We start from the raw sequence: 23,104 nt of genomic DNA, 5'->3' as shown, positions 1-23,104 counted from the left end.
TAATTTTTATTTCATTGTTGGTTTCATTTTTTTTTTTTTGCGTGTGTGCACATTGTGACACCTTTGCAGCGTAACGCAATGATGAATTAATAATTGAACGGCGCTTTGCGCCGTGCGTTCTCACCTGGTCAGTTTCGCGGGACGCGATAATGAGTTTGTGGTGCTTTAAATCGGGCATTTTTGTTTTTTGTTTTTTTGCTGTTCTCCAAATTGTTGGATGAATTAATAATTTGGATTTTACATCGAGCTCGATTAAATTTCGAAACAATTTCATTCCACCCAATTTGCACACCCCAATCAAAGTAGCCTACTGCGCGCTTCCGCCCTAATCCGCCCCCGCCGAACTGTCATGCGTCATGTTCGAGTCCAAACTGGCGCAATCGGAGTCCGGTTCCTGGTTCCCGTTGTAATTGGCCGCTTCCTGCAGCCTCATCAGCATGTTCAGCAGCGGATCCTGGTTCTCGGAGTTGGCCGGCGCGCTCGCCTCCAACCCCACATCGTCCGCCGTAATCTGCCTCAGCTGGGGCACCGTCATCGATTCTCTCACTTTTTTAGATCATAAAAGTTACGGTTCTATCTATTGCAATGTTGTTGCAAAATATTTACCAGAACCAGGATCAGAACAATTTTCAATAAGTTTCAAAATTCTGGGAATTCCCGGTTACCTACTACAAAAAAAAATTTATCCCACAATGCATAAATTTTCATGCTTACAACCAAAAATTTGCAAATTTAAGCATAATTCCTGAAAAAATCTTGAGTTATGTGTCTTCTTCCGATCTGAGCTAAAAAAAAAACAAAATTAGTGTCTTAAGGTCTTCGCAAAGTTGTAGGTATTGATGAGAACTATTCAGAAAAAGGTACACGGAATTTTTTTTGATGATTTTCAATTAAGGCCGTTGCAAATATTGTTCAAAGTTTATGTCACCCCCCCCCCCCCCCCCCTTTCAAAGTTGGCCTGAATAATCAGAGGGCAAAAACATTTTTTTTTTGAAAAACTTCAAAATGTTAATGAAAATTTAAGTTTAATCAACTGAAAACCAGTTAAAATGCATTTTCCCGCGTTTATAATCATATTCAGCATGTTTGAACTCTTTTAAATTTTCATGAAATACATGAAATGTACAGTCTCACGAAAAGTTTTTTTTTGCGAGAAAAAAAATCCGTCAATACCGCGATATTTTTAAAACTAATGATTGGAAAGCAACTGTACTCCTGTAAAATGCATTTTAAAACACTTTTTTCATCCAAAAGTCGAAACCTAGGCTCGTAATTTCAATTTTTATATTTTTTTTTTTGAAATACAGCTAATAAAAGAAAAAGAACCAAGAAAATTAAAGTTTTTTAAGTTTTATCCTAGTTTAAATATCTTAGAAGCTAATGGTCCTATTTGGAATGTTAGAAATGAAACATTTGTAAATTGTTGTGATCTTTTCCTAAACAAAATGTTCAATATTTTGGAGCCAAGACTATCATTTTAAAATGACGTAATATTCCATAAAGCATTTTGTAATATTTTTAGATTTTTTGTTGCAAATTTAGCTTGAAGTTAGTTTTTTTATTTTAACGTATTCTTCATCAAAAATAGTTTAAAAACAATTTTGAAAACCTGGATTTGAATTTTAGTCCGTTATTCAACTGTAAAAAAAATTAGGATAGATATTTAATGTACTTTTTCAATCAGCAATAACCCAGAGTGGTTATTTATTCAATTGGAATTGAACCTTGGATTCGTGATCAAGGACTAAAATTACAACTTCGAGCGGAGTGCGGTGGCGGTGAGTCCATATTGGAAAAATGGTGGTTTTCAAAAAATTTCGCAAAAACCACATTTTTCAAAAAATCATAACTTTGCGCCATTTCAACCGATTTTCGATGTATTGGACGCAATGAAAGTTTATTAAATAGGCTTTCAAGGAAAAACAGTTTAAAGTTTAAAAAATCTAGCCTTACATTTGAAAAAGGTCGTATGAAAACTTAAAATGCAGTTTTGAAAGTCTCAGGACCAAAGAGCCTTTGTTTGAAAATATTTTTATCGGATTCCTCGAAAAATTTTACATAATCATATCAAAAAAGGTGAAGTTATGTTTTCAGAATTCCGAGGTACGATGTTTTGAAAATAAAAACTGGATTTTTCGACGCACCGCACGCGAGGACAAAAAAATGCCGAAAACGCGAAAAAAAACAACTTTTTCACAAAAACTGCGATAACTTTAAAATTTCAGCAATGACCTGTACTTTTATGGGTACCAATTTTTTTGTAATTAAAAGACGCAACTTTTTGTATCCAAACATGTATCGGTAATCGCTCAATTTTTTAAGTTATCGCAGTTTTTGTTGAAAATGCAATTTTGGCCAAATGATGCTTGCGCGCATTTCATCAAAGTACAATTAGGGTATTTTAGCCATTAGTGGACCCCCTAGTAGACCCGATGCAAGTTTTTCACAAATTTTCAATATTTTAAGCCCTTTTTCATAACCTTTTGTACAAAACAATGAAAACTGAAGTCTTTTGAACAATTTTGACTATTTGTTTCATCAGTTTATTTGTTTTTGAGCGGAAAAATAGCCATTTGAAAAAAAAGTTTTTTGCCTTGTTATGGACCCCCTTTTCCTATAGTGGACCCGGGTCCATAATCCGATTGTGGACCCGGGTTTACTATAGGCAAACTGTTATTTTTAAACCAAATTTTACCGATATTTGATGCTTTGATGCATGGTGTAGGTCTAATTATAGATATAATAAATAAAAGATGAATTTTGCTCACTTTTCATCATAAACAAATATGTTTTGTTAACAAATATGGCTTTAAATAACAAAAAAACCTAACAGACATTTAAAAACATTTATTTCCGAAAAAGATCAGAGAAAACGTTTCAAAAATCACTGTAAACATAAAAATAATAAAAAAATGAATTTTGATGCACATTTTTTAATATTAATTACATAAATGGTTGACCGAAACTAAACAATAGATTTGTTTACAGTTGGTGATAAAACCACGCATGTTTATTTAAAAAAATGTTTTGTTCTTGTTTTATTATTATAAAATATCATTTCAAACTGCAATTATAATGCTTCAGTTAAGTTCAATTGACTATAGTTTTGATTATTTATATTTTTTTATGGCTTCAGCATTTTTGGTACTTTTAACATGAAACAGCTATAATTGCTATAATAATTGAAAAAAAAATATGCATTTAGGTTGATAACAACAAGCATTTATTGTATGTTTACGAGAAACTTTTGCTTAAATACACAGTTTTCTTCATTTTTGAAGGTTTAATTAACAGAGGTCCACTTTTGGAAAAGTTGGGATTTTCGTTGTCCTATATTGGACCCCCTAATTGTTGCTCTAAAATGAGCAGTTTTTCGCTTTAAAAGTCAATCAACATTGTTTCAAATGATGCTGAAAATGCCAAATGAAGGATTTGTAGACAATACCACGCTTGAAATTGTGATTTTATTGAATTTTTCATCTAAAACCCTTCAGAGGGTCCACTATAGGAAAGGGGTTCACTAATGGATAACGTACCCTATTTGTTTAAATCGTACCTTGAAATTGTGTGATAGCAAGCGGTGCGATTTGCTTTATTGTAGAACTTTTGATTCATTTCTGTGCTACGATACTTCTTTATCTAGTTGATTATTTATGAATATTTCGGATGATAGTAAAAACACAGTTTATTAAATAATTTAAATCACGTTCTTTATTGGTTACGCTTTTCACCGAAGAAAGACGTCTTTCCTCCAACAAAGGGGGCATTTTTTCTGGACCAGATTTGCTCTTGCTCTTTTTATCTCCGCTCCAGTTGCTTCTGTTTTCTTTACTGTTGTATATAATAATAGCAATAGTCGTTTAATAATAATATAATAGATATTACAAGACTTTTTTCTTCTTTTCTCGCCGTCTCCTCTCTTTTCCGCACGAACACTAACCACCTCTCCGGATTTAATTGTAGTGTGTATAATAGTTAGTCGCACTATAGAGTTGTAATCATAAATTGGCATATTACAGATAAGATTCATCGTCCGATTTTCGCTTCTTCTTTATTGGTTTCTCCGACTCTAACTGGCATCAATTCAACCCACTTAGCACAACACTCAAAAGAGTCTGTCGCGCGTTGCGTGCACAAATCAATTGCGATGATTTATACATATTCTTTTCTGCGCGCGCGTCCTCGTCATAAGATTTATTCTAATTGCCGAATCGGGTCGATCTGATTTGCTGGTTTGGTTGGCGTCTTGTCTTTTCTTGTTCACTTTTAAATAGCTGTCGTACATTTATTAAGGCAATTGAGCCGATTAGCAGCGAATTGCTTAAGCATGCGAATCTTCTCCTCCTGCATCAATTCTTGTTAGTTTCGCGATGGAGAAATGAGCTAGGATGAGTTTTTGACAGTTTTCTTTGGAAAGTCATTTTTGATTAACTTTTGTGTTGCTGTTGTTATGATATCGTAGTATGCGATGCGAGATTAAGTTTGGTTCTTTTTTTCTTTAAGTGTACGATTGAAACACGTGTTTTTTGGAAGCGGAAAAAATGGCCACGATTAGATGAAACTGCTGCTTTTTTGTTTTGTATATAGAATAGTGAGTGTTACGAGCTTGTTTAGTGCTGATGAGTTTGAAAATATCCTAAATTGGCGTTAAATATGAAGTTATCCACATTGTATTTTTACTGTATAAATCGAATATTAAAGCTTTTGAAGCAATTCTACACTGCTGCCGCGCGGTACAAAATCTACACTGACTGAGACACGTTTTTGTTATCATTTGCCTAACTCAATTCATTTCAGTTAACTAACTACATTTCGGTTTCCTCCCTTCTTTCCGTGTGCACCCTTTCCTTCTCTAATATGTATAATTTGTTAGTCAAGTGTAAGTTGTGTGTATATTTACAGTCTAACAAGTTTTTTTTTTCTCTACAATTTTACACAATTAACGTCGAGCGAAAATTGGTTGCTTCTCTCTTCGGTAATACTATTTTGTTGTGCTCACAATTTCAAGCATTGTTTTCTTTCTTGTGTTGCTGAATTTCCAGACTATTGTGCCCACTAAACATTAATTATTGTTTCCGGTTGCTTTTGACAATTTCTGTTTTTTGTTTGTTTGTTTTTGGTTTTTGTGTTTTGCTTGGTGTGACTTTTGACATTCTTTTCTTCTTTGCTTTTGGGGAACTAACGGAAAAGCAAAGCATGCTGCGATGATGTGAGCGCTTGGGAAAGGCGCAAGCTTGGAATGCGCCGGAAAGTAGGCATGCTGCGCAGTAGGCTGGTAGAAGAGGGCGGATCTTGTGGACAAAATTTGAGCGTTTTATCAATTTTCTAGCTTTTTGCAAATTTCACGAAATAATTTGCTCACTAGCCGTAGAAACTATTTTTTATCAAAAACTGAGACAAACCATGGGAAAGTCTTTAAAAATGCAGTAAAAACACAAAAATTGTATCCCCAGTACTTATTTTCATTTTTGTTGGTGTAATAACAAAAATTTAAATTAAATTAAATTAATACAAACAATATTTTTTCAAACACATTGTCAAATAAAACATTTAAATAACAGTTGTGGAATTCAAGGAAAGCCAATTACCGAATACTGTTTAATTTACTTTCAAAGCACTCGTTAATAGCAATTTTTACATTGAAATATTTTTTTAATTTTGTTTGAAAACAACAAAATTACCAACTTTGGTTCTTTGGTTTGTAATAAGTATGAAGCAATAGCACTAGAGCATTATTTTTTGAAGGCTTTAAAATCTTTTTAATAAAATTTACAAATGTGTCATATTTTTAAAGGAAAATAGAAAAAAAAACCATCAATGATTTTAAAACAGCAATAATTGGTATTCGTCGAGTTAAAAAAAGAAAAACAACGGCGAAAAAAAAATCACAAAACTACGTATTTTCGAAAAAATACTCAAAATTTCAGTATCCATATTGCAAATGGATATCAAATGTTGAGGAATTTTGCATACATTTTCAAAATTTTAACACACATTTTTTCAAACACTCAAAATCTTCACAATACTACGTATTTTCAAAAAAAAAATACTTTAAATTTCAGTATTGTTACAATGTGGGCATAAAATGCTCGGGATTTTGTATACATTGCGAAAGTAATAACAAAAAAAAGGAAAATACTCAAACTTGTCACAAAACTACGCATTAATAAAAAATACTCAAAATTTCAGGTGTTTACAATGTGCGATTCAAATAAGCGTGTTTTTAAAACATTTCGAAAGTTATTGGGACCATCCATAAACCACGTGGACACTTGGGGGGGGGGGGGGGGGTATGGCGATTGTCCACGACCCATACAAATAAGATTTTTTTTGTATTGACAATTGTCCACGAAGGGGGGGGGGGGGGGGGTAACAGATTCCCAAAAAAGTGTCCACGTGGTTTATGGATGGTCCCAATTACAAAATTTTAAAAAAATACCCATATTGTAAAAAACCGAAATTGGGAGTATTTTTTTCGAAAATACGTAGTTTTGTGAAGATTTTAAGTGTTTTCAAACATGTGTGCTATTGCTTTCGAAACGCATTAAAATGCCGATCATTTCATATTCATATTGTAAAAACTGAAATTTTTAGTATTTTTCGAAAATACGTAGTTTTGTTATAAAATGAATATTTTTTTATTTTGTGTTATGACTTCAAAATTTATGAAAAATCTGGTCATTTGACACCCATATTGTTAAAAAACTGAAAATTTCAATATTTTTTAAAAAAGATTTAAATTTATGAAAAAATTTTGATTATTTGATAGTCATATTGTAAAAAACTGAAATTTGAAGTATTTTTAGGAAAGTAGTTTTGTGAAAAAAATTTTTTCGAAAATTATTGCATTTTCAAAATACAGGAAAATACATTTTTTTGTGAAAATTTTCATGTGTTCAAAAATGCATTTATTAATGCAATGGAAAGATGACATCTTTCCAATTTCAAAACACTATATTTTTTTGAAGTTTGGATGATTTTTTATAGGATTATAGCCAGTGTCTCCCAAAATCCCATAAAACCGGGGCGTGACTGTACATCGAAACAATTCTTTAATTTTGAACCTCGTTTATCGGTTTCTTGATTCCAAAATCCGGACCATAGAACGAAATTCTAAAATCAAAGTATTCTTATTTTGAAAATTATAGTTTTCATTTTAATCTTTTATTTGAAAAGAATCAGAAAACAATTAATTTAACAATATTTTTTAAAAGGTTTATTATGAATACAATAATCACAAAAACACATCGTAAAACAACAAAATTACACTGATAAAATTTAACGATTTTTTCCCCACAACTCAGAAATCAAGCGAATCACTTAGTTGATCAAATTGTCCGATTCAATTACCCCAGGCAAAAACAACATTAATCAAACGACAAGTGTGCTATCATCGCTCTCGTGATATCAATAACCACAATTAAAGAGAGTTCAAATTGAAACAGCAAAAAAAAAACTCACACCGCATACTGATTTCCCAACACACGCCTAATTGAACTGATTAAAATTTTCACGCACAAGAAAAAAAAACGCACACATTAATTCGCAATCGAACGATTCAATTCCGGCCGACCGCCCCCGAAATGACCAAATTAATTAAATGTATCGAATCGGGGAAATAAAAACAATATTTTCGATTAAACCAAACAAACCCTTCTTTTCGAATAAACAACCAATTGAGAGGGGGTTGTTGTGGGGGTAGAGAAGGAGGGTGGGGGCAAGTGGGGTCAAACTCTTGTTGCCTTTTAATTACTGTGCGTTCGCGTTCTTGACAGATATTGGATCAAAATTAATTTTTATTTCATTGTTGGTTTCATTTTTTTTTTTTTGCGTGTGTGCACATTGTGACACCTTTGCAGCGTAACGCAATGATGAATTAATAATTGAACGGCGCTTTGCGCCGTGCGTTCTCACCTGGTCAGTTTCGCGGGACGCGATAATGAGTTTGTGGTGCTTTAAATCGGGCATTTTTGTTTTTTGTTTTTTTGCTGTTCTCCAAATTGTTGGATGAATTAATAATTTGGATTTTACATCGAGCTCGATTAAATTTCGAAACAATTTCATTCCACCCAATTTGCACACCCCAATCAAAGTAGCCTACTGCGCGCTTCCGCCCTAATCCGCCCCCGCCGAACTGTCATGCGTCATGTTCGAGTCCAAACTGGCGCAATCGGAGTCCGGTTCCTGGTTCCCGTTGTAATTGGCCGCTTCCTGCAGCCTCATCAGCATGTTCAGCAGCGGATCCTGGTTCTCGGAGTTGGCCGGCGCGCTCGCCTCCAACCCCACATCGTCCGCCGTAATCTGCCTCAGCTGGGGCACCGTCGTCGGCCCCACCGGCCACGGGTACGTCTCCCGCACGAACGAGCACGGATCGACCCAGGTTCCGCCCCTCCGCCCGTAAAGCTGCACCCCCTCCCGCACCGCTTCCATCAGGTAAGGCGCCAAGTGGTAGTTCCAGACGTCGGTGAACCAAACCTGCGAGTCCTGCAGGTTCATCGGGCAGGACAGGAACAGCCGCGGGCCGATCGTGACGTCGCTCGAGTTGTGCGTCTCGAGGAAGCTGTTGATGTGCTGCCACACCGTCGGGAGCCACCGCAGGACCTTCTCGAGCTGAGGTTGAACCGTGCCGGAGGATAGTTCCAGTGTGAAGAGTTTTCGACGCAGGTACCGGCCGAGGAAACCCTTCACCGGTTCCATGTGGTTCGCGGTGAGGACCTGGAAGGGGAAGGAAAGAGGTTGGGTTTAGAGTTTAGTTGGAAAAAAATAGCCGGATATGATATTCAGATTTTAATGTTATAAAAAATTAATCTTAATAATAGTCTAATTTTAGACCAACACAAGTAAAGCGGTGATTACCAATACAACAGTTATATTATATAATATAACAAAATAACTATTTTGTAAAACTTTTCCCATAAATTTGAATAGCAAACTTATCAAACAATATTGCTCCAAAGTCACGAAAGAAGAGAAGCAAGCAATCCACAACTGACAGCGAACAACCGAGAGAACATCCTATACCGGAACCTTACTGCTGCGACTGGGGTCCACATTACCCGGTGCCGATGAACTGTTGCGTGCCCAACGGCTCCGATTCCCTTTCATTCGCGGAATTTTGACCTTGTCGGGGACAGTCTACGCCGTGACCGAGGACCGACTCACTATCTGCGCATAACACCTTCGGGCCTTCGGGGAAGTTTCGACGGCCACCGCGATCCATCCAGATTTTCCAATCTTTCCACCGAAAACTTTTCTTTTCGTTAAAAAAAAACTTAACTTTCACAACTTTTCATCGAAAATTATTGAAGCCCGAAAAAAACTGTGACAGCGAAAATTTTCGCGTCCGCACACCCCGATTACTGTGATCGGCCCAACTTGTGTATCAGTTTTTTTTAATTGCTTCATGGCCTATCTACAATCACTTAGCTTAGAATAATTAAGTAAAGTAAAACTTAGAAAATGTACATAACTTACGGCCGTCATCCACAATCAACTTAGAAAATTTGCTGGGCTGATATACGTTGCTATGCAGTTGTTTGTTTACCTTTGATATGGAAACGTCAACTTACCGTAGATTTTGAAATTTTCCAAACCATACGTCAAGTTTCTAATTTTATTCCTTTTCATTGTAGAAGATCAGATTCATTTCCATTGATTCAAACTACTAAGCTAAGTGAAATTTTCTAAGTTAAGTGATTGTAGATAGGCCATCAGGAGCAATGTTTTCATACAGCGATAAATTCTCAAAAATCGTTCAAAAATGATCTGTTTTCATAGAGAATATCATATTTTGTTCTAAACCATTGAAAAATGCGTTCGAATTGCCCAGCATTTCAATTTAAACCAATCCTTTAGGTTCTGTATTCATTTTGATTCAGGAAGTCGTCATTTTTCATTGGCAGCATTTTAAAGTTGCAAAAAATAAAAATTTTACTTAAAATTTTCACGAATTTCTTTCATCTAAAAATAATTTCTTCCTGAACAATATTGCTTTTTGTACAATTCCAGAGTTTTTTTTGAAAAGGTCCTATGGACTATTATCTTTCATATCTGGAGTTTTTTTTTTTTGAAAAGGTCCAATAAAACAAATTTTCAGTTTTTGCTTTTAGGGTGTTTTTAAAACCGCCTTGAGTCAGGGATATTAAAAAACACCCAAAAAGCAAAAAATAAAATTTTGGTTTATTGGACCTTTTCAAAAAAAAAACTCCAGATATGTATATAGGTCCTATTAAAAAAACTCTAGATTTTATCACTTCAGTGCAAAGATACAGCCATTTTAGTAAAATAAAAATGGCAAATTTTCAAAATCCCATGAAGGCCCAATTTTATCACTTACATCACTGTCTTAGCTAATGCCAGCAATTTACATATGTGACGTAAGTGCCATTAGGAGAAAAGCATTTTAATTTAACCGCCTTTAGTCAAATCAGTTTTTCCAAGGTTTTGAATGAAAATGATCGTAGTAGTCGTGGTGAGCGGGCGCGTGTATAAAGTTATCTACGTGCGCATGTATTGCGTGTACGTACACGAAAAAAAGTGAGGTTAAATTTTGTACCGTCCAGCAAAACAAATGGCGTGCTAGTGTGCGTGAGAGCGGGCTTAGATAACTCTATAGAGTTATCTAAGCCCGAGCTCACGCACACTATCACCCCATTTGTTTTGCTGGCGGGTACAAAATTTAACCTCAATCTTTTTTGTGTACGTACACGCAATACATGCGCACGTAGATAACTCTATTTTTCGATCCGTCAAGTATTTTCGAAAATTTCTGGCTTATTGATTTTGCATAACAAGAAATTGTTTGATCAACAAAAACGGTTTCAAAAGTGTAAGTATCTCAAACGAAGAAGAAGCTGGAAACCAGTTCAACGGTGACGACGGCAGTCGTGACTGGGATGACCACATCCGGCAGCGCATGTGATGCCAAGAAAGCGGGGGTTTACATCGGAGTTTACGGAGCGGGTTGGATGATCCCGGAATTTGGTGAGAGCGTTTGTCCTTATTATTATACTGCATTTCAATTTTAATTATATTTTAAAACCAATGCCACTTCTTCATTCGTCGGTGAATCCAGATATCTTGGAGGTCGTCTAAGTTCTTAGGCATCTCTATAGGGTATCCAATCATCACATCCCTCCCCCACTTCCCTCGTTGATCGTGAGGAGTCGACCAAAAATAAGTGGTAATGTGTCATTCGGCACATTCCTGACGCATTTATTTTCCTTATCGGCGCCAACCTAGCTAATGCGAGCTTTATGCTCGGGTAGAGTAAAAGCTAACTAAGCTAAGCTAATTGGAACAGGACGTTTTGAACTCATTTGTATAATAAAAATAAAATAAATAAATAAAAATTATAAACAATTGCAATAATCAAAAAAATATAATTATGGAGCGTGAAAAATCGCGGTTTTCAATACTGATGGGCAACATAATTCTGGTTGTAAGATTACATAAAATTTCAATTTATTTCAAGCCTAAGCTTTTACACGCAGTTTGATTACTATTTTTATTCAGTTTGTTGATCAACTCTGATATTATCGTTTTTATATAAAAAAAATATAATAGAAAAAAAGCTATCAAAACTAAGCACTATTTGCTAATGTCTATTTTTTTACATTGAAATCAAAATTCAAAAGACTATTTTATTGATATTTCGTTGTTTACTGTTAAGAGTTTCTTTTAAAAAAATCAAAATTTATTGAGTGCATAATTGGCAAAGGGAGCGCGTGGTCGTAAAAAAATATTCGGAGTGAAAAGTGATTTTTTTTTGTTTGTTCCTTTTGTTTCGCATTTTTGTCGTGAATTGTGCGCTGCGAGGAGAAGATTACCTTCTGAAAATGCAGCGCATCAGTGCATAATTGGCAAAGGGAGCGCGTGGTCGTAAAAAAATATTCGGAGTGAAAAGTGATTTTTTTTTTGTGTGTGCCTTTTGTTTCGCATTTTTGTCGTGAATTGTGATATAGTTTTCGATAAAAACGATCCGAGTTCGTTAGGTTTATCGCGTAACAAAATTATTTTGATTCATCAAGAACGTCGTGTGGTGCGCTAGTCTTTTTTGTGTTGAAAAGACCTTCCCATAGCTCCGTAGCTCGGAGGGCTCGACGTCGGTTGTTTGTGTGTTAAGCCCTCTCCATAGCATCGTAGCTCGAGAGGCAACGAAAATCAATACCTAATCTAGCTAATAGAAAGAAGATAGGAAGGCACTTGATGATTGAGTTCGTCGCGTCTATTCCGTAACAAATTCATGAACTAAATGATTATATAATTAAAAATCAGACTACGCTATCATTGCAGCATTGCGTTTAACACCTCATACTATAAACAAATATTATTTGGTTTTATCTTTCCACAGCCGGCTGTCTAAGATTAAACCATTTCATTAAAAATTTAACAACAGTTAAACGGGAAATGTCTCATCCGCAGCATCCGATTGCTTGCCTTGAGAATAAAACATAATACCTTTCAACAAACACTATGATTTTGGGTCGCATCATCATCTTCTATGATGAATCCTGACCAAACACCCTATCCTACTAACCAATTTTCAGGTTCCTGGCGCTTGTGGGGTGTAAGCACAGAGTAAATCAGCTGCCCTAGTAGCAACCTGCGCTAACTAACATTCCCGTCCCTTAAAATCGAGATCTACAAACTGACATGGCGGGCGCCGTTGGTGGCCAATGACTGTTACCTATTCGCAACTGATCTTGCTTTAGCAATCATGGTGTTTTATCTTTTCAGCGCATTCATACATGCTGTTGATAAGAGAAACACCACTAGATCGTCGAAGCCTATGATCAGTAGTGCTGAAAGGATATTACGGTTCTGTTCAGCAACGGAGGGGCAACCATGGGTGATCTCTCATGCTCATGCTCATGCTCATGCTCTTTTAAAAAATCAAAATTTATTAATTAGCAAATAGTTAAGACAATTTTAAGAATAACAAATAATGACGCAAATCTGATTGGAAGAATGTTTTTTTTTTATCTCATGCTTAAAATTTAATTTCAAGCCATAATTTGAACCCTTGAATAAAAAAAAGTTTTACAAAATGAGTTTTACACCAGTCCAGTTGCTTTTCAAACATTATACTTAAAACATATCTTAGTAATGACGAAAAAATTTTCTATGCAACACAAAAAAAAAATATTTTCGAAAAGCTGAGAAAATTTCTCACCATTTTCTCTCTGGAACTTTCAAAATCGGGAAATTTGTTTTAGAGATACAGCCTCACAAAGAATTCGAATCGATGAAAATGATTTTTTCTAAGAGTCACCTAAATAGTCGGTAAATTCCAACTGCCGACATCCCGGCAATGTTTAATGTTTGAAATTTTCTGATCTTTTCAGCAACAATAATTTGACAGTTTAAAAACAAGCTTTATGTTTGGAAACGACTACAAACAGATAATTTTACTAATGTCATAGTTAAGACCCAATTATACAATTTTTTACATATTTTTATTGAAGTGATAAGAAAATTTTGCAAAGGTTTCGTTTTTTAACATTGCAAATTGGACCAATACATTCAAAAAGTTTTTTTTTAAGTGCAAAAAAACGAAACGAGTCCGAAAAATGCATGCATAAAAGTAGCTTTAAAAAACTGTAATTTCAGTCCCCAAAAACATATAAATAAAATTAAAAATTGAAAAATATAAATATTTTGGGAATTAAAATTTTAGGTGAACAGTTAAAAAATCAGATTTTATTCGTGTACCTATTTTTTCCAAAATTCCTAATCATAATCAACATCTTTGCCAAAGACACCAAATCGATCAGAAAATCCCTTCTAAAAATACAAATTTTCAAAATTTTATAGAGACTTGTGAGCAATTCTCTACCAAAACCGGAAATGGATTTTATTTGTATTTTTTGATTTGGCTCAAACTTTGTGTGTGTGTGATTGGTTTATCCATACAAGTCTCCATACAATGTTGGCTGCTGTCCATACAAAAATGGTATGTAAATATTCAAACAGCTGTAACTTTTGAGTGAATTTTCTGATCAATTTGGTGTCTTCGGCAAAGTTGTAGGTATTGTTGAGGACTTTTGAGGAAAAAAATAGGTACACGGAAACAAAATTTGCAGATTTTTTAATCAACTTTTTTTTCACTAAAACTCAATTTCCCAAAGTACGTATTTTTTGATTTTCGAGATTTTTTTATATGTTTTAGGGGACAAATAACCGCAACTTTTGAGCCATAGAGAAACATGGTCAAAAATCTGCCGCAGAGTTGTGAATTTTTGAAAAAAAAATCGAAGTTTCATGCAAAACCAAGTTTGACATTATTTTTTAATGCAAAATTGAATTTGCAATTGAAAAGTACTCTACAGATTTTTTGATAAATGGTGCCGTTTTCAAGATATAACCACCGAAAGTTTGATTTTAGCGAAATATTTGCAGTTTTTCAATTTTTAAAAATAGTGACCATGAGTGACCGTTTCTAAAAATATTTTTTTTTTGAAAGGTTCAGAAAATTTGCTCTGAAATTGTCTAAGAGACATTGAAGATTGGACCTCGGGTTGCTGAGATAGAGCCTTTTTAAGAAAAAGAAACACGAAAATTGAAGTTTTCTTTATCTCACCAAAACAACCCACCATTTTCTAATGACCATATCTCAGCAAATATTGGTCCGATTTTCAATTTCAACACATGAAAAATTCGTGAATTTTTTTTTCTATCTCTAAAGATTTTCCAAAATTTTCATTTTTTTTCTTGTCACCCTAATGGGGCATTTATTTGAAAAGAGGCAAAACAGTTATTGATAATGCACAACAAATTGTAGGTCCGTGCAATCATTCCAGTATGTGTGCAACAATTTATTTGATAAGAAACATAAATAATTTTTCTTAATGGGATTGTTCTATGTCAAAACGCAATATATTATATTCTTAGACAAATTTATGAAAAAGACGTAACCAGGAATGTAAAAATAGAACAATTTTTATTGGAACATTCAACCGACAGCTGATCCACGATTTGCTACCACAATCAGTTGCCAGAGCTCGTCACGAGTCAATCTCGGCCAGTCGTTCTTCTGCACTTATCAGCCGAGCACAGCCTGCAAAACTGTTCCGAATGATGCGAATCCTAGCGTTGTTCATACTTTTATTCGCTAACGCTTCCTGCGAGCCGGAAAAATGTGGCCTTCAGAAGGTCAAAACACGCGAGCTGATCGTCCGCGGGTACGGCTCCTACCCGGGACAGTTTCCGTGGCACGTGGCCATCTTCCACCGAAAGTCCAAGGTGCGTACGGATTACGCTTGCGGGGGGAGCTTGATAAGCGCGAGCTTCGTACTGACCGCGGCGCATTGTACGAGGGGTGAGGATGGGTACGAGATTCGAGCGAGTTTGGTGAAGGTGTTTCTGGGACTGCACGATAAGGAGTTCATCGGTCCGAACGTTCAACAGCACTCGGTTTATGGCATTCACACGGTTCCCTCGGAAGTTCCTTGGGTTGGGTTGAAGAACGACGTGGCTCTGCTGGAGCTTGGAAGTAACGTGGAGTACACGAACTTTGTGCAGCCGATCTGTTTGAATTTTGAGGAAATACCGAACAGGGTGATTGGAACTGTTCCCGGATGGGGGAGGACAGAAGTTGAGGACATTTCGGAGGTTTTGAAGACGGCCAGTATGCCGATCATCAGTACGCTGAATTGTTTGCAAAGTAATCGAGATGTTTTTGGCGGGGCGTTGGATACTGGAATGATTTGTGCCGGACATCAGAATGGTACAAGTGTCTGCAATGGAGACAGTGGGGGAGGATTGGTCGTACAGAGATGCACTGATGGCGGATGTTCCTGGTCTCAGATTGGAGTATTGTCGTTTTCGGCTGGAAATGCAACCGGACATTGCAGAAGTGATGGTTATGGAGCATTTTCCAACGTTCAAACGTATCTACCGTGGATCAGTCAGATCACTGGCATGCAATTTGGAGAAGATATATCACGTGAGTTGACGGTGAGGTGTGATGATTATTTCTACTGATAAATTCAATTTCAGAATATGTTTGTGGCCACCAGCAGGATGAAACAACGACACGAACCAGATGGCCTTGGCACGGAACTGCATATCTGAAAAATCCATCGTTTTCTAACAAAGATTGCAACTCCTACGATGTGACAATTCTATCCAATCAAATCGTCCTGACGGTACATGCTTTCATATATTGTTATCAAAAAGATCCCGAATCCTACCGTGTCCGGGTGGGATATCCAGCCGTTGGCATATCCGACGAATTTACCCAAGAATTCCCAATCGAGAAAGAGTTCACGAGCGCTCAGCAAATCCCGCACACACGAAACCTGGCGATACTCAAGCTGAAAGGGCGCATCCAGTTCACAAAGTACGTGCAGCCAATTTGTTTGAGACCACCCGAAGATTCCTCTTTCTCGTCAATTGTCAACCAAAATGGCTACCTTGTGTCCCACGGACAACACAAGTACGGTGACCAACCAGAAGAAATGGTCATGCCGATTGTAAAAAAAAGTAAATGTCTCAAAGACCATCTCAGTTTGTGTGTGGCAACCTTCAACGCAGAACTATACTGCGCCGGCACGAGAAATGGAACTGGACCATCCGAGCTGGACGTCGGAACCGGCCTCTTCGTCCAACGTGGAAATAGCTGGTTCCTGGCAGGCGCACTTTTCGAGCTGGCATCTCCAGTTTTCTATGCACCAAAATCCTTTCACACAAAGCACTACGCAATGTTTTTGGACGTGACCCATTTTTCAAATTGGATCGTTTCTACCGTCAAGTACATACACGGTCCGAAGGCGCCCTTTTTGTGGTGGGCTGAACAACAATATCCACGGAAAAATTCTTTTGTGGCGGAAACCAGAAACTTTGTCGACTCCGTAGCGAATGCGGTGAATTTCAAACGTACAATCCCCCTGATTGTGAAAACAGTGGCTGAGAAGAAAATGTATTCTGAAACTGAATTTTCACCGCAAAACCAGGAACTGATTAGGCATAGTAATGAATTTATAAATCATTTTTTGAAAAATTTGTATTGAGGCTAGGTTTTTTTTTCAAATTTAATATTAAAAGAGAAACTCACTAAAAGTACAGTGGAATCTCTCGTTGTGGATTTTGAAGGGACCGTCGAGAGCGAGAGGAATCACATTATAGAACGAAAAATCATGGCATGCTTCTTGAAGGGACTTAAAAATGTATTGACAGCTGGAGCAATATTGATATCGAGAAGATCTACAGTCAGTGAGTCGACTGTCAAATATAGCTAAATAAGCCATATCAGCAAAACGAATAGCTAGAATTTTAGTTTGAAAAATAAAAATCCTTTCCAAATATGGATAGATGTCTTCTTTACAAACATAATTCCGAAACTCACCTTCTTACGCGAGATCGTCGGGGGTTTCGGGCAACATTTTTTACAAGATTTTTTTTCGATTCAATAGGATTGTTTTGGGATTTTTCATCAGAAAAGTCGATGAAAATCGATGGGTTCATCTTCATATCCATAAAATTTATTATGAATATGCCTCAAGATACCTTAAATAACACATTTGGCCAATAATTGATCCCGAAAAAAAGTTTTAAAACCCCACAATCCAAACTGAAAACCTCAATACGTCATAAAAAAATATTTCCTTGAACAATTTGTCATAAAAATCCAGCAACATAAATTATTTCATGAATAAGTTGCTTCTTATCCAATAGACTCCCAACATTATTTTTTCAATCCTCTATATGGCACACTATGACATTTTAAACACCGTGGATCAACAATTTTGGATAAAATTATGCTGTGGTAAATTTCCCAGTATTTTTGAAAATACATATCCTTTGTGAAATTGTTAAATTGCAAAAATAACATTTAGGGGGAGAGGGGGTAATATGCACCCCCGGGCCAAAATGCACCCCCTCTTTTTCTCGGTATTTGGAAGAATTGTCCGGGAAAAAAATCATAGAAATTGGAAGCTTATTGTTGCTAAACCAAGCTGAAGAAAATGAGCTTCGTATACTACGATCTAATTTTCATTGAACTTTCATTATGATTTTTGGACAATATAAAAAGTATTTATTGACATTTTAAGTTTTGGGGTAGATAGTTTCTGCCATAATCTTGATTCATTCTGTAGATAGATGAGTCCAAAAATATCAAAAATTGAATTTATAATTAAATTTTCTTGAAAAAGCGTAGTCGGGCAAAATGCACCGCTGTGAAGCTCCTTTGTAAAAACAGCGGGTCATCTAGTGGTGACTAGTGAAAACTGCTTTTACCCGGTGCATTTTGCCCCAATGTTGCGTATTTTTGTATTTTTGTATTTTTGTATTTTTGTATTTTTGTATTTTTGTATTTTTGTATTTTTGTATTTTTGTATTTTTGTATTTTTGTATTTTTGTATTTTTGTATTTTTGTATTTTTGTATTTTTGTATTTTTGTATTTTTGTATTTTTGTATTTTTGTATTTTTGTATTTTTGTATTTTTGTATTTTTGTATTTTTGTATTTTTGTATTTTTGTATTTTTGTATGTTCGTATTTTTGTACTCACCCATCGGAAGTTATGGTGCAGCTGCAGGTTCGTCGTGTTGCACGTCGCCTGCGACATCGTCCCAATGATGCACGGCAGCTTGGCCGCCGTCGCGCTCAGCAGGCACGAAAACACATCGCCCAGCGCGGACGCATGGTGCAGATTGTCGAGGATTATCACAGCCGGCAGCTCCTCCACCGCTCCCTCCGACATCGAGGCCTGCTCGGCGATGTGTCCGAGGTACTGCTGCAGCTCCTTGGAGGACTTGTGGTCAACGCTACAAAATTGAACAATTGTTAGGTTATGTTTGGGATATTTTGAGGTTATGTTTGGGACTCACTTGAAGGTGGCGATCGCCTCGGCCGGGTTGTCACGGCCGGAACGGGCGACCAGGAATTCGGCCAGCTTTCGGGCCAGGTAGGACTTGCCGGTGCCGCTGGGACCGCACAGAATTAACCGGCGGTGCTCGGTCAGGAGCGAGATGTACCGGTGGACAATGTTCCGCAGTATGAGACTCTCGAAGGCGAGGCTGCCGACGCCCTGCAGGCAGATGTACAGGGACCGGACGTTGCCGATGATGTAGCCGCAGGGAAGGAGTTCCGGGAAGCCCATCTCGGGGCCTCGTTTCGCCTCTCCGAGGTGGTACGAGGTGATGGAGTCCGTGTTGAGCCCGAGGTTCGTTCCGGGGTCGATCTTGCCCAGGTAGTCCTTGAAGGTCTTCCGGACGATGTAGTCCAGGTTCTGCCAGGTCGTTTTGCCGGAGATGTACGTGTACGCGATGGTGAACTCGTTCGGACTAGAGTTTCCATCTCCGGGCGGGGAGGCGCCCGAGAACGACTTTCGACTCTTGTCGCCGTTCTCGGTCGCTGACTTTTCCGACGGCTCGTCGCCGGATTGGCAGTAGCTGTTATCACATTCGTTCATTTCTTCGGCGTACCGGACGAAGGACTCGGCCTGGCCGAGGTAGACCGCGATGGCGATCTTCTTGCCGTCCACCGGATCGGCCACGTCTTCCGCCGGAGTCGTTAGAATCTCGTTGACGAGGGCGGCCCGCTCGATCGTCGGGGACAGTTTGGCGATAATTGCCGGACTGAGGGGAGCTGGTGGAGGTTCCGGCGCCGGTGCCGGCGGGATGTTGTCCTCTTCCGTCTCGTCAAGATTCTGGGGCAGGTCTAGGGGAGGACGGGACATTCCGTTGTCCGTGGCCAGGCTATACCGCCGGGGTTCGCCCATGGACCCACTTGGGCTGACCGGCCCCAGGGAAACCTCCGACCCAGCGAGGGACCGCGTCCTCGCCATCCGTTCCAGTCTTTCATTGTTCTGCTTGAGCGCCATCATCTCCTGGTGCATCTTATCCATCATGTCCTGCATGAGCTCGACCTGCGACTTTGAGCTGAGCCACTCCAGACGGGTATCCGTCAGGGCCAGGTCCTTCTCGCGGAGTTGCTTCTTAAGCTCTTCCACCATCTGGATACCGTTCTTGTCGATCGCATCGATTGGTTTCGCTAAAAAAGAGAGCAAAATACAATATTCAGTGACCGGGAACGCTTTTCACTTATCCAAGACACCCACCATTATCGACCAGCGTGACCGTCTTGTGCGGACTGCCGTTCTTGGTAGGCGACGGTGGCGGCAGCTGCCCTGCAGCGGCCACCTTCGGAACCTTGTCCCCATTTACTGCAGCGCCTCCATTGTTGCTTCCATTGTGATGGTGGTGATGATGGTGCCGGTGACCGTTCCCGGTCCGGTCCGCTCCGCTCGCGTCCAGATTCGACGACTGACTCGTCACGTGACGATTTGTTTTGGAGATCTTCGCGTTGCGGGAGAACGCTTTCGTGAAGGAGCTTCGAAGCTAAAATCGAAAGAATAGTGTTAATTTAGCGATTCACAAACCAAAACATTCAAACTCCTTCTCACCCATCCCTTCTTCTTCTTCTTGTCCTGCGCCGAACAGCCCGAGCTGACCGAGTTCAACGAGCACATAGACTCGGAGCTATGATGCCGTTGCATCTCCGCGCCCGCAGGCACCTGCGTCACCGTCATCTGTTCCGTTGGAATCTGCAAGATTAGTAAAAGCAAAACATTTGTAGCGCTCCCCCCTTTAAACGTCGCTAGCGGGACACCACTTACGCCGTTCCCGTTGACCTGCCCGTTCACTTGCACGCCCATACTCTGCATATGGGCGGTAGTGAGGCCGGCCTGGATCGACTGCTTGCGCAGCAGCTCGATCGTCTGCCGCATGTCCAGGATTTCGCTGTCCTGTGAGATAAAAATCAGCGATTAGTTTTTTTTTTCAAAATTAAAGGAAACGCTTTGAGGTTATGTACCTTCTTCTCGGTGGTCGCCGTCAGCGACTGCAGCCGTCCCGTCATGTTGGACAAACTCTGCTCGAAGGCCGCCACGACGTGGGCCTGTGAAAAGAGAGGAAAGTGGAAAAACTCGTTAGTCAACAACAAAGTAGCCGCTGGAAATCCCGCTGGGGGTGTCACGCGTCAAGGGTTGCTAGGATCAATCGATTGCATTGAACGCATTTCCGGCGCCATTTTCCAACATGGCGCAGATTATGACGACGAAGACGACGCACCAAGTGAGCAATTGAAATTGATGGTCTGGTCGAGGCAAGATATGATTTATGCTTTTGTTCTTTACGACTAAGACGATGATGGTTTGGTTGTGAAGTGGAATGAATTGCTGGCGATGGTCCGTTTGTGGTTTGGTTTGTGTTTAGATAGTGACAACGACTATCCCCAGAGCATAGAGAAGATGAGATGTGGTATTAAAATTAAGATGTTATTGTCCCCTCGTCGCCCTTGCGACATGTTGGAAGATGATGGTCTGGTCGTAAAGTTTAGAGCGGGCAGTGAAATTATGGGGACATCTTGAGAGTGTGTTTTGGGGTTTATCTTTCAGTGGGAATACGGAGCGAACTAAATGACTTTGTGGTATCAAAGTAGGCCAGTTTTTGGGAATAAACCAGTCAGTTTAAATCGAATACTGGACAAGAATTCAATTCGAATCGTATACGAATCGTAAAATACAAAAATTCAAAAATCATAAAAAAAAATTTAATTAGCTAAATAAAACTATTACTTTAGAAATTTAATAATACAAGTACAGCAAAAAATCTAAAATACAAGACTTAAACAAATCTTAATTTTTAAACCATAGACTTATAAATTTATAAAAATTCTACAAATTAAATCCAAGCAATTATTATTATGAGTTTAACTTCGGATAGTCGAATAAAAACTTCTTTTATTTTCTCAAAATTTGGATTTTTACCAAGAATTAAATTTTAGAATTAAGGAATTCGAAAATTTAGGATTATAAGAATTTAGGAATTTAACCCTCTACAACCCAACCCCGCCATTAGACGGGCTTAGATTTAAAAAATCTTTGATCGATTTAAAAAAAAAATGATCTTAAAAAACCATTGGAAAGAAGAACTCTTAAAATTAAGGAAAATTTATGAGTTGGAAGTTTTACTTGTTTTATGTGACTTTGCCTATGTTTAAAAAAAAAGTTATTTTTTTAGTGGTCAACTTGGCTGTGTTTTTACTAACATTTCCTATATTTTAAATAAAAAGAAGTATGCAGTAATTTTTCTAGTGCCCCAGAATATGCCTCTACTCATTTTTTTACAATTTAAAAAATAATGGTGCCATTCTATAGCAGAAAATGTGAAAAACAAGCAAAAAATTGAAAAAGTGACTGAAAAAACATGAAAAAAATAACAAAATTATAAAAATTAAGGAAGAGAAAAAAGCAGAAAAAAAAGATTCTAAAATTAAAAACCATTGAATTTAATAGAGTTTCAAATTTGAGTATTTTTGATTTTTATTTTATTTTTTCTATTCCAAATTCGTTGTTCTAAACTTTAGGCTGGTACAAATATTTTTAAAAGTTCCCCCTTCAAAATTGACCCGAAAAATCAGGAGGCAAAAAAAATATTTTTACAATAAACTTCAAAATTTCAATGAAAATTGAAGTGCAACCAGCTGAAATCAAATTAAAATACATTCTCCTGCGTTTAGAATCATTTTTAAGCATGTTTGGGTTTATTAAAAAATCTTAAGATTTTTTGAAAATTTTCGATGCAAAATCTTTTTTTTCGATACAATTTTTGTTTTTGACAGATCTTAGATTTTTTTGAAAACTAATGATTGCAAAACAACTGAATTAGTGTAAAATGCATTTTAAAACACTTTTTTCATTTAAATGTGAAGACTATGGCTTGTTATTTAAATTTTTATTTTTTTTATTCCCCCCTCCCCCTTGACCTCGGCCAGGGCCCCGGGACAAAAACTTTTTTTAAATATTTGCATCGGCCTTATGAGATCTTAAATTTCCAAATTCTTCATCATTTGAATTTGTTTTTTTTTTTATGTAAGCATTTTGAATTCTTTCATATTTTAATATTTTTTCTTGATTTTTTATTAAAAAAAAGTCATGCAAATAGAACATTTCGATTTTTATGGTTTTTTGAGTTTAAAAAAAATCTTTAAAAAAATTCAATTTTGAGTATATTTGTTTTGTTCGGATTTTTTCTATTTCTTTTTTTTGAATTTTTGAGTTACGAGATTTCCAAAATTTTCAACTGTTGAATTTGTGT

General features: G+C 37.4%; 2 protein-coding genes across 14 annotated transcripts in view; one reads left to right on the top strand and one right to left on the bottom strand.

Annotated features, from left to right (window-relative positions):
* Positions 1-3,684: 3,684 nt before the first annotated feature.
* LOC120418014 (protein sickie) overlaps positions 3,685-23,104 on the bottom strand; it is a 295,005-nt gene continuing 275,585 nt past the window's right edge. For all 12 annotated transcript variants that reach the window (XM_052708393.1, XM_039580280.2, XM_039580265.2 and 9 more), the window contains 7 exons: positions 20,820-20,903; positions 20,623-20,751; positions 20,410-20,550; positions 20,065-20,344; positions 18,833-19,997; positions 18,514-18,769; positions 3,685-8,715 (listed from right to left, as the gene is read on the bottom strand). In XM_052708393.1, coding sequence (XP_052564353.1) covers positions 8,116-8,715; positions 18,514-18,769; positions 18,833-19,997; positions 20,065-20,344; positions 20,410-20,550; positions 20,623-20,751; positions 20,820-20,903 — 2,655 coding nt within the window. In that variant the 3' untranslated portion in view covers positions 3,685-8,115. The remainder of the gene's footprint in view (positions 8,716-18,513; positions 18,770-18,832; positions 19,998-20,064; positions 20,345-20,409; positions 20,551-20,622; positions 20,752-20,819; positions 20,904-23,104) is intronic.
* Positions 14,264-17,306, top strand: LOC120418089 (chymotrypsin-like protease CTRL-1). 2 transcript variants are annotated; one of them, XM_039580358.2, is made up of 2 exons: positions 14,272-15,946; positions 16,000-17,306. In XM_039580358.2, the coding sequence occupies exons 1-2, from the start codon at positions 15,076-15,078 to the stop codon at positions 17,010-17,012; spliced, it is 1,884 nt and encodes a 627-aa protein (XP_039436292.1). In that variant the 5' UTR covers positions 14,272-15,075; the 3' UTR covers positions 17,013-17,306. The 2 variants fall into 2 exon arrangements, with proteins under 2 accessions (XP_039436297.1, XP_039436292.1); XM_039580363.2 differs by having other exon boundaries at positions 14,264-16,142.

The sequence above is a fragment of the Culex pipiens genome, chromosome 2 (genome assembly GCF_016801865.2).
Source record: "Culex pipiens pallens isolate TS chromosome 2, TS_CPP_V2, whole genome shotgun sequence".
NCBI classification, from domain to species: domain Eukaryota; kingdom Metazoa; phylum Arthropoda; class Insecta; order Diptera; family Culicidae; genus Culex; species Culex pipiens.
This window is presented reverse-complemented; position numbering and strand designations above follow the sequence as displayed.

What these genes read in the sequence shown, in the direction of transcription:
- LOC120418089 (XM_039580358.2), top strand. Translation starts at nt 15,076, where the DNA reads ATGATGCGAATCCTAGCGTTGTTCATACTTTTATTCGCTAACGCTTCC. An exon ending in ATTTGGAGAAGATATATCAC is followed by an intron (nt 15,947 to 15,999) that starts GTGAGTTGACGG and finishes ATTCAATTTCAG; the next exon opens with AATATGTTTGTGGCCACCAG.